This window comes from Strongylocentrotus purpuratus, unplaced genomic scaffold, assembly GCF_000002235.5.
Source record: "Strongylocentrotus purpuratus isolate Spur 01 unplaced genomic scaffold, Spur_5.0 spur5_scaffold_2, whole genome shotgun sequence".
Taxonomy (NCBI): domain Eukaryota; kingdom Metazoa; phylum Echinodermata; class Echinoidea; order Camarodonta; family Strongylocentrotidae; genus Strongylocentrotus; species Strongylocentrotus purpuratus.
The window spans coordinates 5,321,141-5,345,930 of record NW_022145605.1 but is presented as its reverse complement, the minus strand read 5'-3'; the positions used below and the strand labels follow the sequence as shown (position 1 = coordinate 5,345,930).

The 24,790-nt window shown below is 37.2% G+C and overlaps 3 protein-coding genes across 4 annotated transcripts in view; 1 reads left to right on the top strand and 2 right to left on the bottom strand.

Annotated features, from left to right (window-relative positions):
* Positions 1-18,965, bottom strand: part of LOC583524 (small G protein signaling modulator 2) — a 90,712-nt gene extending 71,747 nt beyond the window's left edge. Inside the window, exons 1-3 of the mRNA XM_030991489.1 lie at positions 18,722-18,965; positions 18,516-18,559; positions 14,750-14,825 (exon numbers count right to left, since the gene is read on the bottom strand). Coding sequence (XP_030847349.1) covers positions 14,750-14,825; positions 18,516-18,559; positions 18,722-18,737 — 136 coding nt within the window. The 5' untranslated portion in view covers positions 18,738-18,965. The remainder of the gene's footprint in view (positions 1-14,749; positions 14,826-18,515; positions 18,560-18,721) is intronic.
* On the bottom strand, positions 8,168-12,470 carry LOC105441676. Its single transcript, XM_011673044.2, has 2 exons — positions 11,439-12,470; positions 8,168-10,773 (listed from the first exon to the last, which is right to left on the bottom strand). Exons 1-2 carry the CDS (start codon positions 11,767-11,769, stop codon positions 8,618-8,620), a joined length of 2,487 nt encoding a protein of 828 aa, XP_011671346.2. The 5' UTR covers positions 11,770-12,470; the 3' UTR covers positions 8,168-8,617.
* A 3,962-nt stretch (positions 18,966-22,927) lies between the features above and the next one.
* The window catches only part of LOC105441887 (tripartite motif-containing protein 5-like), a 36,348-nt gene continuing 34,485 nt past the window's right edge, over positions 22,928-24,790 (top strand). For both annotated transcript variants that reach the window (XR_004065166.1, XM_030991488.1), the window contains exon 1: positions 22,928-23,045. The gene's annotated coding sequence lies outside the window, so the exon portion shown is untranslated. The remainder of the gene's footprint in view (positions 23,046-24,790) is intronic.

Sequence of the window (24,790 nt, the reverse complement as noted above, 5' to 3'; positions counted from 1 at the left end):
GTATTGACCCCACGCCAATTAGTGACCCGCAAGTGTCACAAATAAAGTATTAAAAATATGCTCATCTGACCCTATACGCCTAAAACCCCCGAGCTTTCGGGGGTTTATGGCCCCTTGAAACCCGTGGACCCCACGCCTATATTATATATACACTCAACTCGCTGCGATCTGATCTCTCCCCCCCCCCCCCAACTTTGAAAAACGTAACCCCCGAGCTTTTGGGGGTTTATGGCCCCTTGAAACCCGTGGACCCCACGCCTATATTATATATACACTCAACTCAGGACCCGCGGAAATCCGCGGGATTCTAGAGGGGGTGCGCAGGCAAAAAAAAAATTCTGTAGTGTGGCGTACCGACTACGCAGAAATTAGGCTGCGTATTAATGGGGAAATAGTCCCTGCGTAGGTTATGCGTAGGCTGGCGAAAAAAAAGTTTTTCATTTCGGGGGCTCCATTTCAAATTTTAGGGAAATTTTCGGGGGCTCTTTTTTCTGGGGCTACTTTTTCATTAATTCATATAAGGATAGGTCTACACTTTGTTGAGATTTGTTTAGTAGGCTATTAGGTTTCAGGCTTCCTAGGGTCTACTTCATAATTGCCTATTTAAAAAAAAAAACATTTTTCTAGTTCAATAACTAAGTTTTCATGCATTGATTTGATGCAAGAACTGTAACATAATAGACCCTAGATTGTGATTATTTCTGACCATGAATTTCGATAATCATTTTTCAAAGTAAAATTTTCACAGGAAAATCAAACAGTCTTTTAAAAACGTAGACATTAGAGTCTAGTAATACTTTTACTAATTCTAAGCTCAGGTTTCGTACATCTATTCACGAAACTATATTGAAATCGCGGCAATAATGATGCAAACCAACAATTTCAAAGTGTCAAATCTCTTCGACTCGAATTCAACTCACACACTTTCAACTGCAACTCAGCTCATCTCACACACACTACACAGTGGCAATGCACTGTATTGTATGGTGTCAGTTACGGTGATTTTGTCTGATTTTCTTTACTTTGAAGAAATGATTATCAAAATTACGTAAACATGGCGAGAACATCACAAAATAGGCTTTAATTTCATACCTCTATTTATGGAAACTTTATAATATTGCAGCAATCGTGAATTCGCGATGGAAATTGATTGCAGTTTCGCGATGTTTAGTGGTTCATGGTCTAGATTCAGCTTCTACCGAAACAAAATCGACCGCCAAAAACTCGAGCCCTACGCTCCGTCTCGATCTCGCAACTGCGAAAATGTACGTGTTTTGGCGTACTAATTGCGTGCGACATGGTAAGCCAGGTAAGGTATGGAATATGGTTCGAGTTTTTTTTACGACCGATTTTTGTGTATACAATTTTATACGGATAGTCATCGGTCGTGTGTCTACGAATGCAATGTTGAATATCCATGAGGTATCTCTGTCGTCACGCATATCCTGCATTATGCATGTCGCGTCTGTTTTCGCCCTGGACGTCGACACGGAGGAGGACCTCGGGCGGAGTATAGCCAATTCCACAGAGTAGACTCTCCCGCGGACGATGGCACCGGGCACGGGTACCCCGAGGGGAGGGTTCAGGAGGAGATAGCCGCACCAACTTGGGTCGGCGATCTCATTAAAAAACAATAGAATACAAAGGCTCGCGGAGACGTCGCGCCCCCCGCGGAGCCTTAGCGTATTATTGTTATAGATGTCCTATTTCAGCCCCCGCCCCCCCCCCCCCCCCCCCCATTAAACTTTATTGTACATGTTCTGGTATGAATTTTCAGGGTCCTTACGCATTTGAAAGCCAAATATTAACATTTCATTTCATTTGAGTGTGCATGTTTGTTTGTTTTTGTTTTTTGTTCCAAAATAATGAACACATATCTCTTTTCCAAACCTATGAAGTACATGTTCTTTATCAAATACAATTCTCATTACACAAGTTTGATCAGAGAAATGTCAGTCAAGTAAATTTAACAATTGACTATAAATATAAATGCAAATTACATTCCTGTAATACAAATGGTAAAGTCTGACCCAATTTGTCAAAACTAATGTATATTTTTAGAAAATCATACGGCATGTCGAAGGAATATCTCTTTTTATATCCTTCAGTACCCCCTTTTCAACTATTTTCCAATTCTCATTATAACAGTTGTCCCCATATCCATTTTTTTCTTCACTACCATTTGAGAAACAAAACAGTCAGTTCCCATCTTGTTTGTGTTTTTTTTATCTACATCCATGCGTGCAAAGAGTTCATTCATTACACGATGTTTGTAAGCAATGTTGACGAAATTTCATTATGATCATTCTGTACAGCACCCCTTCAAGTGCATATCTCTATCTCTCCCCCCCCCCCCCCCTCTCTCTCTCTCTCTCCTCTCTCTCTCTCTCTCTCTCTCTCTCTCTCTCTCTCTCTTTCCTCCTAATAGATTTGTCTCTATTTATTCTTCCTCTCCTATTTATCGTGTATACTTTGTTGTACTCTTTCCTCCGTTGTTTTGTATCTTGAACCATTCATTCCATTTTCATTTTTATCCCCCTGTCTCTCTTTCTCTCTCTCTCTTCCTGCGTGGATGCAATTTAAAAACCATCTTTGCATGCCTATTTAGAGCTATCTGCACAGCGTATTAAAATGATAGAAGAACCACCATGCAGAAATCTTCCATACACAGGAACACACACACATGTCAATGAGCCGGTCTTACATGTACGTGTAGGTGGGTTTCATTTGAGAGAGCGTATATGATGTGAGTTAGCATTGGAAAGCTATGGGGGGATGCATGCGAGTGTGTTTGTGTGGGCGACACAATTTGGACGGGGAGGAGAGAGAGAGAGAGAATGGAGGAAAGAGAAGGAGAGAAGGCGGAAAAAATGCAGAAGCAATGGCATGTTTATGGACAGGACATGTGTGTAAACTGTACCATATGGCACCATCAAAATACCATCAAATATATCCCCAAACCTATAATATGGTTACAAATGAAAGCACAAATGGTGTTGGAGTTCGATTATTTGGAGTTGTTTGGATATTCATGCACTGTGTGTTTTTCAATCATTATTCAAATATACATTATAGATAATATGTAGAGGAAATGAGCTCTACTGTCAGCTATTTTTAGACTCAAATAGGAGGCAAGCTCGCTGAAAGGTGTGTGAAGTGTTCTTAAACACCTGCAAACCTAATCACTAAGAATAAGAACTATAGTTTAGGTTTTGTTTATTTTTATTCGAGGTTAGAGGTACATGTACATGCTATATATTTATACAAGCCTTTTTTTTCTTCAAATCTGAAATTTGTATGCATTTGAAACAACCTGCAATCCCCCGCTCTCAGTAATAAATTGAATATTGACATTTCTATGTTACTGAGTTATTGTGGTTCTTTTTTTTTCTTAGTGCATTCATTCAAAACCAAAAATTGCAAAAATGAATACATACTGTAACTTAATAGTTGTATTGTCATTAGTGTTAGTTGTATTGTAAACTGTTAGCTACATGATGGATCTATAATATATAAAAACATGTTAGCTGTACATAGAACATACCAATACTACCGATATCAGTAATTAATATTATTTACATCAAATCAATTGCCCATAATTTGTAGTTTGGCTCAAATTAAAATTTAAAAGCTTAGTTCAAAAGTCTTTGATAAATAAATGTAACATAAATCCCCCCAAAATTGATTTCAATTTGTGTTTCTATATTCTGTATTCGATACAACACTTCTAGACAAATAAAATAAAGTACCATTGTTGCCAATTTGAACAGAAAGTGTTGATCAATTTAGCACTTTATCTAAATGGGTTCATTTCTTTCATGCATGTACAGAGTACTTGACAACGCATGTGCATTGATCTGCATTAGATATGAACGTAGAAGGATTCATGGACCAGCCTAAAAACCTAAAATATGTAGAATTATTCATTACAAAATTTGCCCCAACCTGTCATTTTTAAATCAAAATAAGGTTTATGCAGTTATATGCAGTATGTTTGCATTTCTATGGTTTATGTTGAAATATGTACCGGTACCTGTAGATGTATCATACTGCGTTGACCAATGGGTTGTGTCAAATATCATGTAAACGCATTAAGGCACGTAGATCTAATGATATATACATGTAACTTTCATGTTCAGTCAAGATAATTGAAATGATTACACGCTCTCCAAATTTCATCAGATTACAACAAATACCTGTAATTTTGTATCAGATACACTGTACATTACAAACCATTGACATACAAAATGAACACCTGTTTATAAACAGGTACAGGTACTGTACATGTGCACGTATATTTTCTTCCTAATACCTGCTGCCTATAAACCAATTATATTAATTCCAATTTCACAAAACGACATCTGATAATTAGATTTCTTTGAAAGTATAAGTAGCAATTAATAACTATCAAGAAAATACAAATAAAAACAAAATCAACCTCTTATTCCAGAGGGCCTATTTTACCCCTTTATACCGATGGTAATCATCCTATAATGAAATCATGGGGTGCAATCGATCACCTCTCTCTCTTATTTGCTCTAGTCGGACACAGCAATCCTGAGTCAACAGGGCCAGCTTCCAATCAGTAGTTGTTGTTTTGATCCAAAACTGGAGTACTTTGCCAGGTATGAAGTATAATTGCTGATATTGTTCTTCTCCATCTGGGTTGTTGAGATTTCATTTGATGAGAAGCAGGCTTACAAGCAGGCTTTGTATTTCCCAGGACACCATGCCCCTTAAGAATCCATCAAAGACACAGATTCCTCTTGAGGATCTTGCTTTTGTTCTTCTCCTTACACGTATATCATCCAACCCCTCCTCAATTAGACATGCCTCCTCAATTAACATCTCCAAGACTCTCTAATATGACTCAATCGTTGTAAGACCAAAAAAAAAAAAATCTCTCTATTATCCTATCTTATGATGACGTTTTTCTAATACTCCCAGTTACCCATACTGCACATTAAATCATATGACCTGTTTTAATAGCTCCTTTTCTGTATAACTGAAATTGTAAGGTTTGGTCTCCCTTATCATTCTTATTGTGTTGTAATGCACAAGCGAGTGTATTTCCTGAACAAAAATGTGCAACATACAATCCTGAGTTGTGATCAATTACAACTTTGCAATTAATCCAAGACTTACAGTGTACGCTTGATTTTGGGGATTGGCAATTGATTGCAACTTTCTAGCAACACCCTAGTGTACTTGGTAGTATAAATTTAAAGCCGGTCCATTGAGAGAATTAGAAAGAGAAGGCGGCCATGAAATGGAAGTGTGAGCTGCATATTCAATTAAACCTTGACCCAGAGTCCCGGACTGCTCTATAAACATTTTGCTCCAGTTTGTACAGGTTTTGAGCGTCACAGTTTCTATACTTCACCGGATTTTCAATATTTATTTTTTTCCAGCTGCAAGGGGCCTGTTATCTACATACATGTACACTCGACCCATGCATCTCTAATTGCTACAATAGAAAAGAAAAGTGATGAGGTAAACAGAGAAATCAATCTGCATCAGCTCTACTTGTTAATAGTCACCAAAAAAACAAAACAAACAAATAGCACAAAGGATTGTACGAGGGCAGTCAATCATAGAAACATTTAATCTACATGAGCTGCATTTATTTTCGCCGGTAAAAAATCAAAATCAAACCCACCTCTGGAGTGTGGTTTTTTTAAACGGCCGCTGAAGTTTCACCAATTTTTTTTGAGGTGTAAAAGAAAACTTCAGTAAAAACTCCTCGCTTCTGCACCAGGGAAAAAAATACTTCAAAAATTTTGGGGGCTACTTTTCAAGCTTGCTTGCATGAAAATAACACTTTTTAATATGTTTTGCATTGAACTCTATGAAAATTTTGGGGGGCTCTTTTATGACTTTCAGGGGCTCTTTGGGGCATTTCAGGGGCTACTTCGCCCCGAGCCCCTGTGAATTTTTTTCACTGTTCTGCACTAGGGCATGCAGGGCACTGACGAGTAGCGCTTCTCACCCCAAAAACGGTAATAGCAAACTTCTATGGTTTCTCATGTGTTTTTTTAGTAGTGTAAATGGTCATCCAAATAATTGATGATTTTACAAAAAGGTCTTTTTGGATGTGTAAATGGGCCTAGTACATGTACACTGTACATGTACATACCGGTGTATGGTGGACATTTGAATTATCAAATAAAGTTATTACTTAACACTTGTAGTGTAACAACAGCAAAAAACAACAGAAACAAAATTATTATTATTTCTCATAAAGGCTACTTATTGTTTGCCAAATAGTAATAAACAAATTTAAGAAAGTGAGACTTGAATTTTCCTTTCAATACAATCAGATAAAATTTCTTTTAACTTACAGTGTAATTCAAAATATGTTTTTCAAGCACCTTAGAAGTGCATGCAATCATACACAATTGTAACACTTAATTTCTACTTGACAAGTAGTACTACAGTAGATAGAGTACAGAGAGGCAAACAATGGTATTATCTAAAGATAAGTATTTATGAAGCACTGATGATTATTAACAAGGCAAATGCCAAGTGTTGTCTTGCCTCTCGAGATATGAGTAAGAATGTAAGATTTCAGCCGTGTAAGATGTGAATTTTGGTTCCGGCAGTTTATACTACTGGTTGAAGCAATAATGGTAATGTTGGAACACTTTTATCCCTGAAAAAGAAAGAGAACATTGCTTAAGAATGCTGGTAATAGTATCTCACCCTTTATTATTGGTATGAATTTTGTTAACCTAACTCAAAGATATTAGAAAGTTATTATGTAAAAGTTCATTGACCTTTGACATTTAATTTTGGTCGGATTGGAGCCGTTTTCGAACTTGACCTGCACCTTCAAGAGATATACATTCTGTACAGGTACATGAACCTGTGGTATGAATTTGAAAATCCTAATGACAGGGTTAAACATGAGAGGCAAAACAAAAACAACAAAAATAAGTGAGGAGAGAGATTAAAGCGTATCTGCCATAGTTTACAGGAGGGATTAGACTGCCCTGCAAGGTCACTGGACAGGTGGTTATCTCATCAACTCAGCTCTCAGTTAACATAAGAAAAAGAGGATTATTGGGGACGAATGGTCACCGATTAGGCATGGTTTGTTATATAGAGGGCGCAAGTAGCTACAAGTAGTGTAGTGGACCTTTAATAGTGAAAAGAAAGAAAGGAAATACAAAAGCATTATAAAAAAATATAGATATCTACATGTACATGTACATGTACGTGAAAGAAGAGAGTCTGAGAGGCAAAGAGTGAAAAACTTCCAGAACAAGAAAAGATTGTGTACAAAGGGGGAGTGGGGGAGAGAAGGGGGAGCAGGGAAAAGAGAGGGGGTTGCCAGTATGTAGAGAGAGATTTTCAGAGAGAGAGAGAAAGTGAGGAGGAGAGAGAGAGAAAGAGAAAGGGGGTTAACATGAACAGAGAGTACTGTACATGCGATATTTCGAATGCAGGTAGCAGACAGGGTGAAAAGTGATCTTCGAATTTTAAAGTGAACGGTTCCCTCAGGAAAACAACAAGAACTGCACGCACAAATAGAGTTTGTGTCCCATAGCATCCATCGATTTTACCTCCTTCAACCATATGGTTAGGTTTACCAAGTCTTCATCTTTTACTTAAACTTCCTATTTCGCTCTCTCTTTCCCTCTTTCTCCCTCTCTGATTGTCGGTGTCTCTTTCTCTCTTCTCCCCTCACTCCCTCTTCCCCCTCTCCCTTCCTTTTCTATTCTCTCTCACACTCAATCCGCCAAATATCGAATGTACCATAGTATTTTGTTTACTGTTATGTTTTACTGATCATTTTTTGTACTCCACTGAATTCTCCCCACTGTTTGCCCTATTTTCGTTTTAAAAGAGTTGATATGTGTCTCCTTTCAATTTGGATTGAAAGTTTAAATACGCCCTTCAATCCATGTCTACCGGTACATGTACATGTACAGTATACAGGGTTCATACTCTTTCTCATAAATTTAATTCCATGACTTTCCATGACTTTTCTAGCCAGAATTCCATGACCTTTCCATGACTTTTACACATTTTTTTTACACGGTAGACTGAAAATTTGATCTCAAATCAAAGCGAAGCAAAGTGCATGTTTCAAGTCTACTAATAGAAAGGCAGCTTTTGTTATCTAGTTATTCATCTGTTACAATTACATGTTATTTTTTCATCATATTCGATATGCACTGCTATATAATATTCTTACAATTACACATACATGTATTCATATCAACAATTGTCCATTTTTTAATGGCAATTTTCACTTCTAAAGAATACAAATTGCCTGTTCCTGGTTTCATGGACCACCATGATTCCTTCAATAGCTCTCCTTTGCATGTACAAGGTAACTACCCCCCCCCCCCCCAAAAAAAAAAGAAAACAAAACAACACCAACACACAAACTCACACACATACCATCACCAATTTTGATTTCACCAACAAAACACAGTAGGCCTACTCACATCAGCTGATGAATTCTTGTTTCGCTAGCATTAAGCTGGTCAATAATTTCTGAATGAGTTTTTTCTTGAGACATCTTCATGTAGCTGTTTGAAAGAAATCCCTCTACACATTGCACCTGTCTGAATATTTGGTGGCATTGGTAACAAACTGTCCAAGTTCTTTAATAATTCTTAATGGCATTCAGCTGTTCATCAATCTGTTTCTGAATTACTTGTAACTGGGATGCCTTCTCCTTTGCTGTACGTCGGAGGCTGTTTGATTTGGAAATACAAGTCAATCTTCCTTGTGACTCTGCTTCCTCAGCATACTTGTCTGCTGAGGTGTGAAGACTTTTCACATCTGCTTGCAGTCTCATTTGTTTGGCCTTTAGTTCTTCCAAACCATCCATCAGTCCTTTTCTCTTTCCTTCTTTCTTTTCCTTTTCCTTTTTACGCCTCTGTTCATCGAGATAGATGTGGTATTTCTGCCTGCCTGCAGACGCAGCCAACATGATTGATTTGTCAATAGTCACATTCTTGATTCCTCCAACATACTTGATATGGTCATAAATGGCCCTCAATGATATCAGTGAGTGTCCCAGGAGATTGTCCTCTTCAACTTCGTTGTTGATTGAGAAACCTCTCTCAATGGAGGCTTGTCCATGGGACAAGACAAGCAACATGCGGACCAACTTTAAGAGGGTCGAATAGCGAGACTCGGACAGAAATTTGCACATTACAGAGTCCAATCTCTCTTTCTTTGGATCAAAGTCTCTCATCTCTGCACTTCTTGATGCCTCATCACATGCTTCTGAGTATTCTCTTAGGATATCGTCACATGAATCCTTAAGTCTGTGGGCATCACTAAGGGTGTTAAGCACCCTCTTCAGCTTTGCAGTGGAGTTTTCTTTGTCTTTTGCCATGTTCTTTGGACTCAAGCATCCTATATTTCTCACAAGTGCATACTTAAGCGGACATCGCTCAATGAGCTTCCGGGTCATTGCAGCAAGAAACTTCTTTGCTTGAGTGCGAAATTCCAGAACTTTCAGCTCACTGATGATATTTTTCGCCTTCAGATCTTTCAGCTTCTTCTCAGTGTAGAATCCAATGTCCAACTTGGCCAAGGGCAGCTGAATGGCCTCACTGCTAACATCTACCTGCATTATCTTGTAAGGAGAAGTAATGGTACTCCTGTCCAGCTTTAAAAATCGCTGCATAAGGGATGCAAGCATTCTAGTAAGGTCTTCAGCTAAAAAGGGCAGCATTGGTGCATCAGTCTGATAGTCTGTTAGGAAAGGATTGACCAGCTTTGCAACAGATATGAAGAAGTACAGTCTTGCTAAGAAATCAGTTATATGAGTACATTTTGAAACAGTTTCAAAGGACTTGTTCTTTGGGTGAGGGATTTTCTTCTCTTCTACTGCTTTAACATACGCACATACACTCTCCCAGATGCTGATTGCTCTCTCTGCAACAGGAAGGTTTTCCAGCCATCGGGTCTTGCAAAACTTAAGTGGCATGGTATGATCTCCAGTTATCTTCTGATAATCCTCTCTTCTGGCAGGGGAATCAGAAAACAGGTAATACAAGGATGATAGAAAGCTTTCCACCTCCCAGTCAGCAGCCTTGGCACCTGTCAGAAAAGCACCATTAACTATATGGAGCCCGCATGAGCCTATATTCAGTATGGATTTGGTCAGGTCAGCAGTGTACTCTCGCGTAAAGTCATCATACATCTTCCAATTAACGTTGGGACCATCCATTGATATTTGCAGTAATTTTTCCAAGCCAACTGTGTGCAGAACTTTATTCAGTTCTTCCTTGAGGTGAACAGCTGAACCATGTCCGATGAACACAGACGTCAAGTAGCGAGTGCAAACTTCATTGTGTTGCCATGTTCTTATGAGGAAGTCCATCTGCTTTTTCTGGAGCTTCTTGTTGAGGCTTTCATCAAACAGTATCACATAGTGGTTTGATTGTTTTATGTTGTCATAAAGGAGGTCTTGCACATATGGGCCCAAACCAAACACCGTCATATACCGACATTTTGTTTCTGACAACGTGAAACCCTTAGCAATAGCTGAGTCCGGAAACATTCTTTGAAAGAGCTCACTGTTGTGCTGGCAAGAATGAAATGATAAATGATCCTCCACCACTTTCAGACACCAGAGTATTTCAGCTTTTAAAGTTTCCTCTCTTGCAGCAACAGGAATGGGAGTTGTCACTTTAGAGGTTGATGGCGCACAAGTACTGGTTGTTGCATCTGTAGACGTGATAGATACTGATGAACTTTCTGCACCTTTTGCCTTGAAGAAGCTCTTGAGTGAGAGAGTAGAATCTAGGAGAAAAGAAAAAAATGTCTATTAAAATAAATAAAATATAAATATCATCATTTGGTAAGATTTAGGGCCGAGTCAAAACGTTTAACTGCCGTTCAAACGACCATTAAAAGCATAAACGTTTTCCTATTTTGACAACCGTTTGACAGTATGGGGAAGGAAAAAAAAAAAAAATTCACGGCAACTTTTGGCCAATTGATGTAAGTCACTAAGACAAGTGGACTAATTTTTGACTCATTCCTTAAAAACATATTTTAAAGAAATAGAAAGGAGGAAATACTTCTCAAGGCAAGCAAACTGTTGGACCCAATTGTAAGTACAAAATTTAGTTTTATGATTTTTGGGGTCAATTTTAAGGTAAATTATTATTATTTTTTTTTTCTGCAGTCCACATACAGTGCCCGGTACAACACTGGCGTGTGAGTGCGGAGCCCCCTGGGTTAGCGTTCGGGCTGTTGCATGCAGTAACCTAGCCGGCCCGGCCCGGGGCCGGGGACGCTCCCGAACGGGCTGGTCGCAGTAAGCAGTAACCAATGCCTGCGAGGTGACATCGCATCGCTAAATAATCTCAAATCTTTCATTTTTATATAATTATTATCAGTCATTATTTGGATTCATGCTCAATAAAGGATCGGTAAAATTCACATTAAAAATGCTCACTTACGACGTTGTTGCTGTTGGAGGTTTGCTGTGTGTTTTTCACTCTTCTTGTGGCTCTTGACGGCTGCTTCGCCCATATTACGGACACTGAATTTACACATACAAACAGCACATCTAGCAGTCCCCAGATCGGAACTTTCTTTCAAAATCCAGCCACGGTAATCCGGGTGTTCTAACCAAGCATCCTTAAAATGACAATTTCCAGGCATTTTGAATATCACTTCCACAAAATTTGTAATGGTGAAAATATCCACGTGACGAGTTCCAAGGTCTGTGAAAATAAACAACTCCGTTTCATGAAGAATCAACACATGCACAAAAGTTTCAAAACACATGCCGTCGCGTCGATATATAGATCGTCAACGAGCTAGCGCTGCCAATTTGCCTTGTTGACACGTCAGTATTGTTCCTTTTTTATTTAAATAATGAAAATTAAAAAACAAATATTACTAATTTACTTTTTCCTCATTTATTGGAGAAGTGTAAAAATTGTAGTAGTCTAAGTGGTCGCAATTTAATGCAAAGCCAAAGTGCAATCGAGGCATTACATTCGTTCTTGGAGTGTCACATGTCGCGTTGGCACCATCATCATATGCACACACACACTGCACACGTACACGTGCGCTAGCTTGCTGAACTGAGCTAGCGCTAGCGAGCTCGCTCGCAAGCTAGCCATGTGCGCACGATGTGGACCGTACCGCCATACACTGACCATACACACGTAGTTCGTATCGTACACGTACACACCCACGTACACAGCGCTTATCCATCGATCATAGTGAACACATTCACAAGTACAATCAGTCGGTATGTTACGAATGAAAGAAAATACGAGAAGAAAATGGTTGAAATATCTCCATTTATTCACTTGTATAGTGAGAAAATACTATAGTTGTCCATAATTTTGATATTCCATGACTTTCCATGACTTTCCAATGGAAAAAATAATTTTCCATGACTTTCAAGGCCTTAAAAGCAATAAAGTAAAATTCCATGACTTTCCAGGTTTTCCATGACCCGTACGAACCCTGGTATAAGTTACTTTCTGTTATAATGTATGGAATGTAGATCTTGTTGAAAATTTCCTTTTCTCTCTCATTTCTCATGTTTTACTTATCATTTTTTGTACTCCACTGACTTCTCCACAGTTTGCCCTATTTTCGTTTTAAAAGAGTTGATATGTGTCTCCTTTTAATTTGGATTGAAAGTTTAAATACGCCCTTCAATCCATGTCTACCGGTACATGTACATGTACAGTATAAGTTACTTTCTGTTATAATGTATTGAATGTAGAACTTGTTGAAAATTTCCTTTTCTCTCTCATTTCGTCAATGCACTATCTCTCTCTCTCTCTCTCTCTTTCCCTCTTTCCCTCAAGCACTCATCGTTCTCTCTCTTTCTCTCTTCCTCTATATACATGTATCTTTCTCTATCTCTCTTTTCGGAAAAAAAATACTTAACAAATTTTGGGGGCTACTTTTCAAGCTTGCTTGCATGAAAATAACACTCTTTATTTTGTTTTGCATTGAACTCTATGCAATTTTATGGGGCTGTTTTATGCCTTTCGGTGGCTCTTTTGGGCATTTTAGGGGCTAATTCACCCTGAGCCCCCATGTATTTTTTTCCTGACCAATTCAGTGTTGCATAACAACATCACCAGGATGATTCATCTACTGATTTGAAATATATTTCAAATTGTTAAGATTAATGTACAGTGAAAATTTTTGTAAGTTCAAATGTGATTTTACTGCTATTTCATTGTCAACCGATATAAAACTTATGCAATTCAGCTTTTGAGCTGCTATGTGTCTTTGTTAATAAACCAATTTCAATTCAATTCACAAAATTTCCATGTTTTGATGTTTGGCATGTGACTTTTCATATCTCAGTCTCTTGACTCATCTTTTCCCCTTACAGGGTCAGGGTGTATGTCTCTGGCTCTCTATTACAAGTTTCTCTTTTACCCTTCCCATTCTATTTTTTCTCTGTACCAATCCTCTCTCTCTCTCTTCTCTTCATCCTATTACCATCAGGGATGCCAGTTAGAGTTGATCAGAGGACCTGAAAATAACCTAGAAAGAGCTATTTTGTACACAAGAAAGCCTAAACTATGGTCAGAAAATAACTTGTCAGGGCCTGGAAATTGGCATCCCTGTACCACCTCCCCTCCCCTCCCCCTCCACCTCTCTCTCTCTCTCTCTCTCTCTCTCTATCCCTCTCCTCCTCCTCATCTTTCTTTCTCTCTTTTCCTCTCTGACACATATCCTCTTCCCATCTCCTTCTTTCTCTCACACAGTATGTAACGGATAATAATCACGACTTAAATCCATTTAGACACAACCTTGCATCTAAATTGTACACAAGATTACTGCAGATCAATTAAATCAATGCATTCAATAGAGCTTATTGTGACATCACAATAAAGGTCTCTATAGTACATTCCCTCTATAACCCCATTTAGCTGTATAGGAAACATGTAGAATGTAAATAATTTGGCACTATTATAATAGCCTTTAAAGAATTGATCTACATTGTACGTGTAGGCCTACCTACAGACATGTATGTAAAACGTGTCGTGTACACATGGTACATGTTTTGAGAATCGTTAATTGGTAGTGCAAATTTATTTTTCCACTTGCCCTTAATACATGTACATGTAGTTATGTCCGGCTCATTAGCCATGTGTGTGAATGCTATACATTACAAAATGAATAAAGCCTCACTCAGAAAAAACATGGTAATTAGCCCCATCAAGTTTTTTATGGTGACAATACAATAAAGTCATTTCTATAGCGCTCTTACAAACTAACTGTTGTTTATCGAAGAAGTTCTTGATCATGGTCAAAGAGGAGAGTTTCCGTAAGTGTTATTGAAAATATGCCTCACATTTCTGTATCTTTTAATACAGAGGTCTTCGATGACGCGTCGCGGGCAGTTGCCATTTATTCACATGAATAAAGAAACCACAGTCGTTTACACACATCAACAAACAAGCCCTACAATGTAGTGTAAACAAGAGTTTGTTGTTGTTATTTTCTTAACCAGTACTTTTGGCAAGTACTGTTTGTGAAGCACTTTTTATTCCAGAAACCGAAATGTATCACACTAAATTTACATATTTTTTTATTAGTTGATTTTTTTTAAAGCACCATACACCATTGGTCTTTTTGGTTCTCTAATAAGAACAATGATTTCTATCTTCATCAAAAATCTTCTCCCTTTAAAATCGGCAACTACACAACTCATGATGGGCACCATCTGTCTCCCTGAATGGAGTCATCGGTTACCATGGCAACCCGGAAGATGTACACTTACCACAAAGAGAGATGATGCTTCCGCTTTCCTCATGAACAAACTTCCTTGTGACAGCTTCCTCCATTATCTGCTTCACCTGAGAGACGAAGAAAGAAAGAAAGAAGAGGGATCAATGGAGATAATTATGGCAGAAATGTGGAGGTGTGGTGGATAAGGGTGTGATGTCAAGACCACAAGCGGCTTGCCATAATACCGAAAGGAGGACATGTATAATTGTTTATTTATCTGATTGTGAAGATGCTGTCAAATCAACGCTGAATGAAGATACTTATCATTAAAAGGCAATGTAAGTATGCTCATTTGGGTTAAACTCATGACAGAAATGAAGAGTCAAAGACGAATTCTGAAAACTTTCAGTTTATTTTATTTTTTAAATTTGTGATAACTACATGCATGCCACTATAAGCTTGCCATAACACTGAAAGGTGAGGGTCAGGGGGCAGGCTATCAATCTGAGTGTAAAGTTGAGTGATTGACAAATTAGATGAACTAAAAATATTCAATAAAGGGCACTATTCATTTTTGTGCATTTTTGTAAGATTTTAATTTTGTCATTAAAACAGTTTCATTCATTTGGTTTCTAAAACAATCTCCTAACAACTAAAACCAAGTCTATCGATTTATTATATTTAAAGAATATTTAGCATCAATGAACATGGGCTCATGTTTCATACACGTACCTTCCATGAGATTTTGGATGTTTTGCTTAACATTGCAGTTCTTTGTTAAACAAAGGAAACAATCACACAATACATCTACTACTCGAGTACAACTGGAATTATACAGACAAAGTCGTGTACAGTGTATTTGATCATGCCAATTAAGATTACGCAAACAGTGTTAATCCCAACTTATACAAACAATCTACATGTATCTAGTCGCTTGGAAATTGCATATAACATTTTATCATGTGGGACCGTCATAGTTTTAAACTTTAAGTTTGAGGTAACTTCAGAGTTATGAATAGCGAACACTAACAACGACAATGTTTCACATGGGACGAAAACAAAAAGTATTCCATTTAATTCAAAGATAACTAAAGGCCAGGGAAATCGATCATTTCAACTAACTGGCATAATCTTGAAGTTAATGGCATCCACAGGGCACAATATTACTTTGAGTTTGAGTGAGAATCGTTGCTGCTCGTAGTTATCGCGCTAACCTTATGATCTGTCATGGTATGTAACTTTGAGTTATAACTTGAAAGTTTTATAATGAATGCGTTCACACAGTCCCTAACTACAAGATTACTTTGAAGTTTAAAACCATGACCCATCCATCAGGTTAACAGACTGTCTTGTGAACCTCAAGTAAGATGCCAATCTGCCCTTCCATTGTACAAATAGAAGTAAAAACATTTTACAATCCTACTCACACAGCGTCTATTATGTTTCCCAAAGTACAAACACTCACTAGTTTCAAGATATTAAACTTATTAAGAGATAAATTTCTAGAGTGTGTGAATAGAATCATATCCCCAATACACTGTAGTATAAATATATTTATGACCTGCTTTGGAAAAACCCAACACTTCACAGTAAAAATGAAATTGAGTTCTTGGTATCACTGGAAAAAGTAAGAAATTACCTTTAAAGGGATTGGGTATCTTTGTCTCAGATTCTAAACAAAATCCTTATAAACCTAGTCAGTCAGGAATCCCATGACGTTTACAAGCTGATCGCCCGTCTGATAATCAAGATATTTATGATTGAAATTCGAAATTTAAAAAACCGTTGGGAAGGTTTTCAAAACACTAGTCTATTGGGGAAAATGAGTACATGTACCTATCGTAAAACCGGTCACTCAAAGAAATTTACTTTTTTGAGGCACTTCATGATCATTTTGAAGCGCAATGTTTTTAGGGCTTCCATATCACACCATATCACAGACGCTGATAACACGTAGGGCCACACATCTCAGATTTGGCATTGTTAAACAATTCCTTTAATAAGATACCCCAAAGAAATTGATTGAAATGTGATATTTTTGTGATTTTATTTTTAATTCTGAAAGTTAATTACAAGATATTAGAGTTTAAGTTCTTTGACATTGTTTCAACTAATTTCGAGAAGGGGGTGCATTTATAGAACTTTACAAAAAAATAATTACAAATATTTCTAGATCATGTTTTGACTTCATTTTTTTCTTTAAAAAAAGTAGTGTTTTGGTGTCTCCTACTACAGCACAATGGGATTTGCCGAGAAGCATAGGGATTTGCCATGTATGTACATGTAGGTCATCTCTGTGTAGTGTATGCATGCTGTAGAGTGTAGGGTAGATAGTATACCCAAAAGTTGTGTATCCAGACAACTTGATAAACAATTTTATTACTTGTGTAACACAATATTATAAAGGATAAATATTTATGATGGTAAGTGCAATTTCATATATACATTTTGTAAATTAAAGGGCAAAAGTGGTGGCTTGATTTTTGTTTAGCATCCGGACATACAGTACATGTCCATCCCCCCCCCCCCCCCCCCCCCGCCTTTCTAAATTAGTATCTTTTGAATTCCTGGATCAGCTCCCTCAAATTTGTTATAATCATTATCATTGACATTATGCCTCTGACACCCGATCTTGTGTTTAGTAATTACTATTAGTAGGACATTTTGTTTTCGGTACATTCCAGTATTTAGAAGATCAATTAATACAGGTAATCACTGTACACTAATCAGTAGTTCAAGAACCCATTTAACTGAACATGCTGAAGGATTTAAAACTAAAGGGATCCGGTAACTTTGTCTATTAGATCCTTTTAAAAAATCCTTGATTTAGCTCATGGTGCAATGATAATTATAAACCTTTAGGTTAGTCAGGAGCCCTGTGACTTTTACAAACCGATCGCCTTTCTGATTATCAAGATATTTATGATTGAAAATCGAAATCAAATTTTGCGTTTGCCAAACGGTTTTCAATTCAATTCAATTTAGTTTATTCATTTCCAAAAAAATTACATTACATTAAACACATTCATGCAAAATATTTCACTAAAATGTACATAGACCTAGTCTACATGTAAGTAGAGTCTACAATAAAATATTAAACAATAATGGAAAAAGGGGAGTTATAAAAACTCAAATAAATGAGTTTGCCATGATATCTCCCCCAAAGTTTTCATAACACTAGTCTATTGGGGAAAACGAGTATGGTAAAACCGGTCACTCAAAGCAAAGGTTTTTACTTAATAATAATAAGGCACTTCTTGATCATTTTGAAGCACAACTTTTTTAGGGCTTCTATATAACACCATATCACAGTCTCTGATAACACGTAGGACCATGCATTTCAGATTTAACATTGTTAAATGATCCCTTTAATCACGTCTCGATGACATGTATTCAATTTGTTGTGTCTAGCATGATGTAGATATATGACCTGAAGCAGGCCAAATTAAATTACAGGTTTTTATCCGCACATTTTCATTATCATTTCATCAGACTGAAGAAAAAGAGAAAAAAGGTCTCATAATCCGACGAGAAACTAACTTTTTTAGCATGAACTTGAAGTCATAATTCTTCATACTTCATAGTCTAATTCAAAATCATGAGAATGACATTATGAATTATGAATATGATGAGAATTTTCTAATTCAAAATCATGAGAATGACATTATGAATTATGAATATGATGAGAATTTTCTAATTCTTAATCTTATTGCCTGCTTATGCTAGCTCACGACACATGTATAAATTGCAGACCTTGGTAGATTACCACCAACTTCATCAAAAATCATGATAAATTAATAATAATTTTGAAATCTCACCTCCTTTTTGACCGTCTTCAGGAGCTTGTCCCGAGACTCCTCATCTGTCGCGTCGAAAAAAACGAAAAGGAAAGATAAACAAGGTCAAAAAACGTCTAAAAATTCCAGATAATGTGATCATGAATTGTTGTCAGAGGTATCTACGAACTGAGTACAAATACACTCATATCATCAAATCGTCATTTAAACAAAAATATGAAACTTACCGCTCATATTCGACATTTTGAGCCGAGGAATTGACTAGTCCTAAATATTCAAACCAACATCGAAAGCCGGCTAGCAGCTGGCAAACGGGTGCGACAAGGAGTCGCCTGCCTTTACTCCGCGGGGCGATGGGGTTGAGAATACGTATGGTCGATTATGGCAGCAGAAGCAAGCTACCCACACACTACATCCACGGTGTGCAGTGACGTTTTGAAGCAATCATCATAAAACTGTGATAAAGGGCACCGGTAGATGGCGTTAGACGTTTACATTTTCGGAGGGCATTGGACCCATCGAAATCCAAGTTCGTTGATTGGACCACAGCCTTGCCAGTTTATTGTGATCGTTGTAATCATTATGATTAGAAATAATCAATTGGTAAAAGGAATTTGTTTTGGAAATACAGAAATAAAGCAATATTGTATGCTGATGATATAACACTCTTCATCAAAGATATGAGTTCAGTTAAGGAAATAGAACACGTTTTAGAAGGTTTTTATAAAATATCAGGATTAAAGTTAAACAAAGATAAGACATATATTCTGGCCCTGGGCCCACAGGTGTCTAATAATACATTTCCGTTTGGGAAGCTTGTAGATGCTGTTAAAATATTAGGTGTTTATTTTTCAGTACATGTAGATATCAAGGAAAAAATGAATTATAAGGAAATATTGAGCAAAATTAATAAACTACTGACGTGGTGGAAACAGCGTAACCTAACTTTAATGGGTAAAATTCAATTGATGAAAGTATATGGATATTCTAAATTGACATAACTTATGTAACATCACTAATGCCAGTTTAAGAGTGGGTATACAAAAAAATGGAAGTAATATGTTTTGATTTCTTGTGGAGAGGTAAAGATAAAAATTAAGAGAAGTACAATGATTTTAGACTATCAGCAGGGTGGGCTCAAAATGATGAATTTTAGGTTGTTTGTAAAAGCACACAGAATAATGTGGATAAAAAGGCTTGTAACAGGAACTCATGATATCAAATGGAAACAATACTTTAATTATTTAATGAGACCGATAGGAGGTAATTTTATATTTTATTGCAATTATTGGAGAGATACAGTGAAACTGATGTTACCTTCCTTTTATCAGAATCTTCTGAAAGCATGGATAGATATGAAAGAATATGTTAAAACAGAAGAGAGATACAAAGGGAATGAAATATTGTAAAATAATAATTTTATTCAACTAGAAGGTCAAACCTTATTTAAGGAAACTTTGTTTTTAAAAAATATATATCGACTTCATCACATTTGTGATGAAAATGGAGAATTGAAACCTGAAGCTCATTTTATAATGTTAGGTTTGAGCAGAGTGGAAATTGATAAAGTAAACAAAATTTATAAAGTAGCCCCTTATGAATGGAAACAAAATGTTCAACCTTTAAGAAAGTCAATTCACACTGGCTTTAGTTTAGAATTTATTTTTCCAAAGAAAGTGTTTACATTTGAAGATTTAACTGCAAAAATGGTATATAAGAGTCAAATTAAAAAGATGTTCAACCAAGGATGTGTACCTTAAGTAGTAAACTGCAAGAATTTCAGTTCAAACTATTGCATAATATTTTATATACAAATCATCATTTACATAGATTCAGGTTCCATGAAATGAGTTGTGCTCATTTTGCAAAAATTTTGAAGAAACTTATCAACATGTATTCTTTGAATGTAATACAATAAAGGAAGTCTGGGGGAAATGTGGAGATAGACTTAATTTACCAATTCTGAAGAAATTATCCTGGAAAGAAATTCATATAGGAATAGATGACACTACTTTTAAAACAGAGGAATTATTGAACCACATTTTGATTTTGATTAAATATATGATTTTCCACAGTAGAGAAAAGGGAAACCTCCAAAAGCAAAAAAAATAGAATATAGATTGTTGGAAACAGGGGCGTAAATCCGTACCGAGGAGTGGGGGGGGGGGGGGGGGGGGGATGATCGGCGATAGCCATCACATACTACACGCCAGGCGCGTACGCAGGATTTTAACATTTATAAATCGGGCCGAAAATTTCGCAACGACTCAGCCGACCGCAGAATAAGGGGGGGGGGGGGGGGGGGGGGGGGGGGGGGGTAAGAGGACACTTTTTTTTTTTGGTCTCCAAAAAATCGCAACGACTCAGCCGACCGCTGAATAAGCATTTTTTTTCAGGGGGGATGCAGGGGGGGGGGGGGGGATGATATCAGGGGGGATGTTTGTACAGGCCACCCCCCTACTTCAAGCCAGGGGGGGGGGGATGCAGCCCCCCACCCCCCGGGATTTACGCCCCTGGTTGGAAAATAGAAATGAAGAGAAAAAAACTTTCATTGGAAAGAGACACACTTTCAATTCATTTAAGGAAATGGGAAGCTTTGGAAAGTTTAGAATAAATGTTTTCAGTTTTTAATTTTCTCAATATACAACTTCCAGACCCTCCTCTCTTCTTTGTTTCTTCTTCTTTTTTTCCCCTCCTCTCTTTACTTTTTTGTTTCTTCTTCTTTTTTCTCTTCTTTTCTTTTTCTTTTACTTTTGTTTGTTTGTTCGTTCTATGTTGGTGTGTGTTTTGTATACTGTTGTACTTGTTATGTGTTTAAATGTTGGGTGGGGCGGGGGTAGTAGGTGTTTTCTAGCTCTTTCTCTTTTTATATATACAATTTTTATTTTGTCTCTAAAGGAAATTGAAGAGGAATATAGGTTAACAGAATATTGTGGAAAAGAAATAATTTGAGATTTATGATCAAACTGGTCGAGAAAATAGTGTTTTTTTTGGTGAAAATATAATTTTGTTTATGTGAATATTTTTCATCTGTAAATGTGTAACTTTTGTATGTAAATGTAAAAGTTCATTGGCAAATTTATTAAGACCTATTTTAAATTATTTTGTTATTTTGTATAGGCCTACAATGTTATAAATAATGTACAATTTTTCTTTATGAGAGAAATGAATGAAAACCTATGAAAACAAAATACAAGGGGCAAATATCTATTTTAAAAATATGTATTAAACAACTGCCAATTTCATGCACCTCCCTAGCTGTTATTCCTCCTCCACATCAAGCATCGTGTAAGTAGCACGCAAAGCAAGCGAAGAGAATAAGAATGAATTTTAATAGAGACAGTTTGTTTATATAATTCATGCTTTTCACGGGGTGTTTTGATTTACTGATTATGCTGATGGTTTTTATGTTTTACTTTTCTCTTACAAAGAGAAATCGATCGTTTTACTCAAGTATTTGTAATTGTATTACGACCTGTACATCCAGTCTAGCCGGTTCTCCTAATCCTACTCAAATGTTCTATTGGCAATTTCTAATTGTTCTCGTCAAATGTTTATTTTTGACTAAAAAAAATTGAAGTCCCATATTAATCAACATTTTCTAAAGGGGAGAGGGGATTCCTCCATTTCATTATCAATCCGGCTTGGTGTATAATACGCAGCGTCTCATCCATTGGTTTTATTTTAAATGTGAGAAGATTTTCTCTTCTTTTGCATGATCTTGTCCATGAAGTTCACAAGTCTACTTTTGATTTTCCACACTACGTCTTATATGCTTATACTTGCTTTTCTTTAGTAGTCTCCGTAGACACAACACTTGTTCTTTGAAAATAAAAAAATAAATCAAATTTTATTATTGTATTAATTTGTTACATGTATACCATTATTTGTTGAGGGCTTCATCGGCACTATTTCAAGCCATGCGTTTTTAATGCCATTGGGTCCCTCCATTTTCACTTGACATATATAAATATACAGCAACATTTATATCTTATCTTCTTGATTTAGAATTTTAGATTGTATGATATGATTATCTTATAATTCCTTGTAACTTAATTTAGAATGATATGAATAATGTTTTTCGTTATGCAAAGAAAAATAACATGTACACTTGTTTAGTTACTTTTGTATACTTTGTAAAATGTTGTTTGTAATTTTATTTATTGTATATAATTTGTATTTTTCTTGTTGAAGATGGAAATGAAAATCTGAACTTCAAGCTTCGCGCATTAAACAGAGTTTGCCCTAACTTGCATTAGAAAAGATAAGAGAGCACTTAATGTATTTTAATAAAATGATCTCTTATAATCTCTCGTTATTTATTAGTAATTTTTGTGTATCTTTGACTTAGTCTAGACGAATAACATGAGTATTTCTAGCCCCCACATTCCCTCCCGTTAGCTGATAAGGTATCCCCTCCTGCGAGAGTGGCCTCACCAAACAACTAAATCCAACTACACCAGCGCAGCTCGGACACCAAAACTTGTTCTTCACTCTGCTTAGCCACGCTTCCCAATAATCACCTATCTTCATCATGTTCTTCCTTAAATGGTGAGAAAGAAACTTGTATATTCCTGTTCTTCGTAAAATGTGTATTTCTAAACTATGAGCTTCACTATTCACATATCTTGTAGTACTGTGTAAAAAAGATATAATAATGGTCTTACTCTTTGTTTTGATCATCATCATCATCATATTCAGGTGGCGTTGTAAAGCGCTGGTGTGGTCTTCATGAGAGCACGCCATGCAACTTAACTCCGGGAAGCTCCGACGCCAATGCCGCGCAGCGCATGCCGCTCCGATGCCCGCGGCGCCGGTGTTGGAGCTTCCCTGAGTTACTTTCACCTGTGTGTTGCGCCTTTCATTCCTTGTCCAGACACTTTCTTGATATCATCATGATCATCAGTCCAAGATATTAGTGGACGACCTCTAGCTCTACCCCGTTTTCCTTAGACTGCTCCTTCTCAACACCTTCAGATCTCGATCCTAACAATGTGCCCCAAAAAAGTTTTCTGATGATGGTCAAGTCTGTTCCAATCTTTGTATTGATATGTTGGATTATATAATATTTTGACCACTGAGCATGCTGAGGAGAGAATATACTTTGTTGCTGTACTATTTGTCTTGACTATACATGTGTTTATAAATATATTCTTAGCCAAGGACAGGTGCCACTTGCTATAATTCTTATGCCAAGGCACATTGTTACATATTCTAAATAGTCAGACTGTCAGATACAGTTTGAATAGCGAATTAATGAATGGTTCAAGTCCAGTATCATGTATGAATGAGCGCGCGTGGACACACCATGTGTACAATACTAGAGGGTTATCAGGATGTGGCAGTGTGGCAGTGTGAACAACAACTTCTTATCAAGGTTTATAATCCCCTCTCCCCCAAGCTTGACTGTCCACTGACCACGTGTGTAGTAGGACGCATTAACTAGCACATCGTGGATAGAGTGTATGCCATACACGAATGCTAAAGTGTTAGGGATAGAATGTGTTTGCCCTTTGACCAATGCTGTTTTAGACGGGAATGAAAGTTTGAGAAGACAAAGAAGTTGTGTTGGGAATGCACTTGTTGAAAAACAAATGGTCACACTGTCTAGTAGTTAGCTAATGTTGGATTGGTTGATGTAATATTGTAATTGAAGACTTGCATAATCACAGTATGAAACTCATTGTATTATATTGTCAGAAATGACAATTCAGGCTGAATGTTATTGGGAATTACACACACTTTCTCTCTCTCTCTCTGTCTTTCTCCCTCTCTCTCTCTGGCTTTCATCGAAAGGGTGCGGTGTGGTGCGGCGCGGTGTGGTGTGCTCCACGCACCCATTCGATAAAAGAGGGGGGGGGGGCTTTTCTCGAAAGGGTGCGTTGAGAGCGGAGTACCGTTTTAACACACCCTTTCGATAAAAGCGGGGGGCTTTTCTCGAAAGGGTGCGTCGACTAGTCTTTTGCATCAGTCGTTTAAAATGAGGATCTTGGTCAGAAGGTAATAGTTGCCAATTTAAGTATATCGAAAATGTATTAAATAAAATGGAATGGTCTTGATTATGTACAGAGCGGTCTCTTTCGTTATTACTATGTTGATGGGGGAGACAGAGAGAAGGAAAAAAGGGAAAGGGAAAGGGAAGATAAAAGGAAAGAAAGAAGAATAAGAAGAAAAGAGGTTAACGGGGGAGGGGGGGGGGCGAAGGGCTCTTGCCTCCTCCTCACCCCCCCCCCCCCCCCCCCCAAAAAAAATAAATAAGAGAGATAGAGGGAAAGGGAAAGGGAAAGGGAAAGAGA

What these genes read in the sequence shown, in the direction of transcription:
- LOC105441676 (XM_011673044.2), bottom strand. Translation starts at nt 11,769, where the DNA reads ATGTGTTTTGAAACTTTTGTGCATGTGTTGATTCTTCATGAAACGGAG. An exon ending in CCTCCAACAGCAACAACGTC is followed by an intron (nt 10,774 to 11,438) that starts GTAAGTGAGCAT and finishes CTTTTCTCCTAG; the next exon opens with ATTCTACTCTCTCACTCAAG.